Genomic DNA, 3,700 nt, shown 5'->3' with positions numbered 1-3,700 from the left:
TTTGGCCAGCAGATACCTGGTAGGTTCCATGCAAGGTGCTGATGAGAAGAGTGATCTGCTCCACCACCGCCAGGTCCTTCTGCAGGTCCTGCAGCTCCTGGAAGAGCCGTGGTGGCCCCAGGTAGACTTTATCTTGGGTGGAAAAATGGAAGAAAAAAAAAAAAAATGAGGTCCATGGAGGATGTTCCATCCCAACTGACCATCCCAACAGCAGATGGAGGGATGGGTGCTCACTGTGCGAAGCCTGCCCGGCTGGCGGGTGCTTCTTGGCGCCGGCGTTGTGGATGACGACGTTGTCCTTGTCGTAGGCGCCGCCTTCCTGCCCCACTTCCACCACTTGAGGGCCGTGCTCCACTTCACCACGTATTTGGGACCCAAGGGCACCAGGCTGCTAATTTCCAGTTGGCCTCTGACAAGGGAGGATGCAAAAAAAAAAATTTAAAAAAGATGTAAATAAATCAGCAGGTGTTGATTTAAATATTAAAAGAAATAAAATAGAAATCAATAAATAAAATAAATAATATTTTTTTAAACCACCAAAAATCGGAAAAAAAACCCAAAAACACCCCAAAAACTGCCCCAAAACAACGAGCGTGGCGCGGTTTGCCCTGCAAGACCTTGGCAAAACGCAATTTGCAAACCGAGTCCCCCATTTGCAACCCCACACCGTGCACCGGTGCATGCCTGCACCCCCAAAATATGGGGCACGCAACCACAGCACACCACGCTCAGCACCTACCCTGGGTTCACCGGCCTGGAAAAGGGGAAAAATGATGAATAAAGAGATATTATGGGGTGCTCAGGGAGGGTTTTCCCATTTGCATCGTCAACCTTCACCAAGCCCTGGGGTCCCAGCAGACTCCCGCACTCCACGGCACCCAGGGGTAGAAGCTTTGCATGGAGACATGCCAACAACTGGGGGCAAAGCACCCCAAACCAGTTGGGTTCCCCTTCCAAAACAAGGTGGGGTGGTTTGAAAAATCCCTTGGGATCCAGCTAAAAACCCACCGAGCCCAAAACCCAGGTGGGGCAGGGGGAAGGTGGCTCCGTTGACGCTTTGCAAAGTGATTTTGGGGTTTGGGGGCCACCAGCACGTACTTGAAGTTGATGTTGGCGCAGACCAACATGTCGTTGAGGAGGAAAACCTTCCGTTCCTTGGACTTGATGAGCTGCCCGCGGTCGCCGTACACAGTCTCCGTCAGCGTCTCGCAGAGCAGGAGCTGCCGCTGCCCCGAGCTCAGCAGCTGCGGAGGGGATGGAGAAGGTGGAGGAGCTCAGCCCCAGGGTTTTTACCAGCCTCCTGCCCCAAATTTGTGTTGTTTTTCCCTTTTTGCAAGGATTTTCCTCCTGCTGGGAGCACGCACAGCCCCGAGCCCTGCAGACGGTCGTGCAACATCCTCCAAAGCTGCACGATGCAAAACCCCTTTGCACCCCATATGTCCAACCACCACGAGTGCAGAGCCCTGAAAGACCAACGTGGCCCTTTTTCAGCCCCTTTTGGGTCTTTTTTCATCCCCTGGCTCTAAATCCTGCTCCCAGCGCTGAGCTGGCGCGTGCCCTGCTGCGGTTTTTGCCACCACGGCCGTCGCCAGCCCAGGATGTGTCGCAAGAGCTTCATTTAGCGTTTGGGTTGTTTTTTTGGATTTTTTTTTTTTCGTTTTGGGGTTTTTTTTCCACCAACGGTTGCAAAATCAGGCGGATGATACAGCAGCTCATCCTTGCTTTTCCCTGGGTGGGGAGGGGGTGGGAATTTCCCCATGTCAGCCTCAAAAAAAAAAAAAAAAAAAAAAAAATTTGCTTTTCTCAACATCCTTTCAGAGAAAACAAGGATCCCAGATTCCCAAAATCCCCGATGTGGAGAAGAAGGTGGAACCTGCAAAGCTCAACCTTCACCTCCAAACCCCTCAGCTCCAAACCCATCAGGAGGATGAGGAGGTGAGGCCGAAGGACCCACCTTGTTGAGGCTGCTGCGGTCGCTGATGCTCTTGCTGAGCTGTTGGATTTCGGCAACTTGGTCGGCCAAGCGCTTCTGCTCGTTGAGTTTCTCGGCCAACGTCTCCAGCTCGGTGAGGGCCAGCTGGAGGGACAGGCGGTCCGCGTGGCCCTTGGGGGTGTTTTTCAGCATGTCCTGGAGCAGGGAAAGGACAGGGGGACAAAAGCCACCCCAGGAAAATCAGTCCCAATGGGGAATGCTATAATTGGAAGCACTTTTGGGCATCTCCAAGATCAAAGCTTGGAAGATGATCTTTGGGAAAGTCCCCAAAGCTGTCAACCCAAAAGTGTGTCCCTTGCTCAACCCTTTCCCACAGTGCCCAACTTGCCAAAAAAATGGGGTGCAAAGGCAGGTGGGTGCAGGAACCTCTCGCCCATACCTGCAGGAGCAGGATGAACTGCGGGAACCTCTGGATGGGCTTCACCATCAGCCCGTAGAGCGTGACCCGGTCGGCGCTGGCCATCTGCCTCTTCTGCAGAGGGGGAAAAAGAATTTTAAAAGAGGAGTTTTCACCCAAAACGATAAGCAGCAGCATCATGGGTTCATTTTTGGGTCCTGCTGACCTTGAGGAAGTCGAGGAATGCGGGTTTGGTGAGACACGCCTTCTTGATGAGGGACATGGCCGTGGTGAAGTTGTTGACATAGTCGCTGTAGACGTCCAGCACCATCGACTTGGAGAACTGGGGAGAGGGGCAAGAGAAGAGCCACGATAGCATGGGACCCCCCAAAACCAGGCTGGCAAAGTGTGGGGGTGCTCGGATATTTTTGGAGGATGCTGGTGGCACCCCAAGTTGGGGATGCAACACTTAAATCCTCCAATCCCCCCACTGCTATCATGGAGAGGGGTCCAGGGGGAGGTTTGACAGTGGTCCCCCCCCATTTTTTCCTCCTACCGAGGCCACCATTGACTTGGAGAACTGGGCAGAGGGGCAGGAGGAGAACCATGAAGGCGTGGGACCCCCCAAAAATAGGGGTTGGCAAAGTGTTGGGGTGCTCGTATATTTTTGGAGGATGCTGGTGGTACCCAAGTTGGGGATGCAGCACTTAAACCCTCCAATCCCAACGCTATCACCAAGGGGGATCCAAGGGGAGGTTTGACAGAGGTCTCCAAAATTTTTCCACCTACTGAGGCCACAAAGAGGTCCCCGATTTTCTCCGCCGTGTCCCACTCGGCCACGCGGGAGGCAAGGGCGATCTGGAACATGGAGTGGCACTGCAGGATCTCCTTCAGCCGGAAAAACACCACCTGGCACTTGCGAGCGCTCAGCACCTTGGGCTCCAGCTCCAGCAGCGGGTTCCTATAATCCTGCCGGGAGATGCTGGTACATCAGCATCCCTGCATCCCTGCACCCCCCAAAAAAAACCCCAAAAAAGGGGGTCCCCCACCTGCAGGATGCGTTTCAAGGAGTCCACGTAGCTTCGCTCACTCTGCACGATGGAGCCCAGGATGTGCCGCCGGACCACCTGCAACAATGCTGGGGGTCAGCCATGGTTCCCCTCCAATACACCCCAAAAAATGGGATTTTGGCGGGGGGCAACGTGGGCACAGCATTCCCTGCAGAAGTGCTGATGCGGCGCCATCGCTTTCTGCTGACTCGTGTTTTCCCCGGTTGCTCAATCACTGGACCAAGGGGAAGCCCTACGCCACTCCCCCCCAAAACCCTGTGTACCCCCCAAAACCACCCAAGACCTGCTGTGGGCTCAGCC

At 54.3% G+C, this 3,700-nt stretch overlaps 1 protein-coding gene across 1 annotated transcript in view; it reads right to left on the bottom strand.

Moving 5' to 3' along the window:
• Positions 1–3,700, bottom strand: part of ARHGEF10L (Rho guanine nucleotide exchange factor (GEF) 10-like) — a gene marked incomplete at its 3' end in the record, with an annotated part of 14,196 nt that overhangs the window by 9,828 nt on the left and 668 nt on the right. Inside the window, 11 exon segments of the mRNA XM_010072641.1 lie at positions 17–132; positions 235–342; positions 345–409; positions 740–754; positions 1,099–1,244; positions 1,955–2,128; positions 2,373–2,465; positions 2,557–2,673; positions 3,120–3,299; positions 3,380–3,457; positions 3,684–3,700. The exon segment at positions 3,684–3,700 is cut by the window's right edge and continues 28 nt beyond it. Of these exon segments, the coding sequence (XP_010070943.1) occupies positions 17–132; positions 235–342; positions 345–409; positions 740–754; positions 1,099–1,244; positions 1,955–2,128; positions 2,373–2,465; positions 2,557–2,673; positions 3,120–3,299; positions 3,380–3,457; positions 3,684–3,700 (1,109 nt within the window).

This window comes from Pterocles gutturalis, unplaced genomic scaffold (genome assembly GCF_000699245.1).
Source record: "Pterocles gutturalis isolate BGI_N339 unplaced genomic scaffold, ASM69924v1 scaffold20527, whole genome shotgun sequence".
Classification (NCBI taxonomy): Eukaryota; Metazoa; Chordata; class Aves; order Pterocliformes; family Pteroclidae; genus Pterocles; species Pterocles gutturalis.
This window is presented reverse-complemented; position numbering and strand designations above follow the sequence as displayed.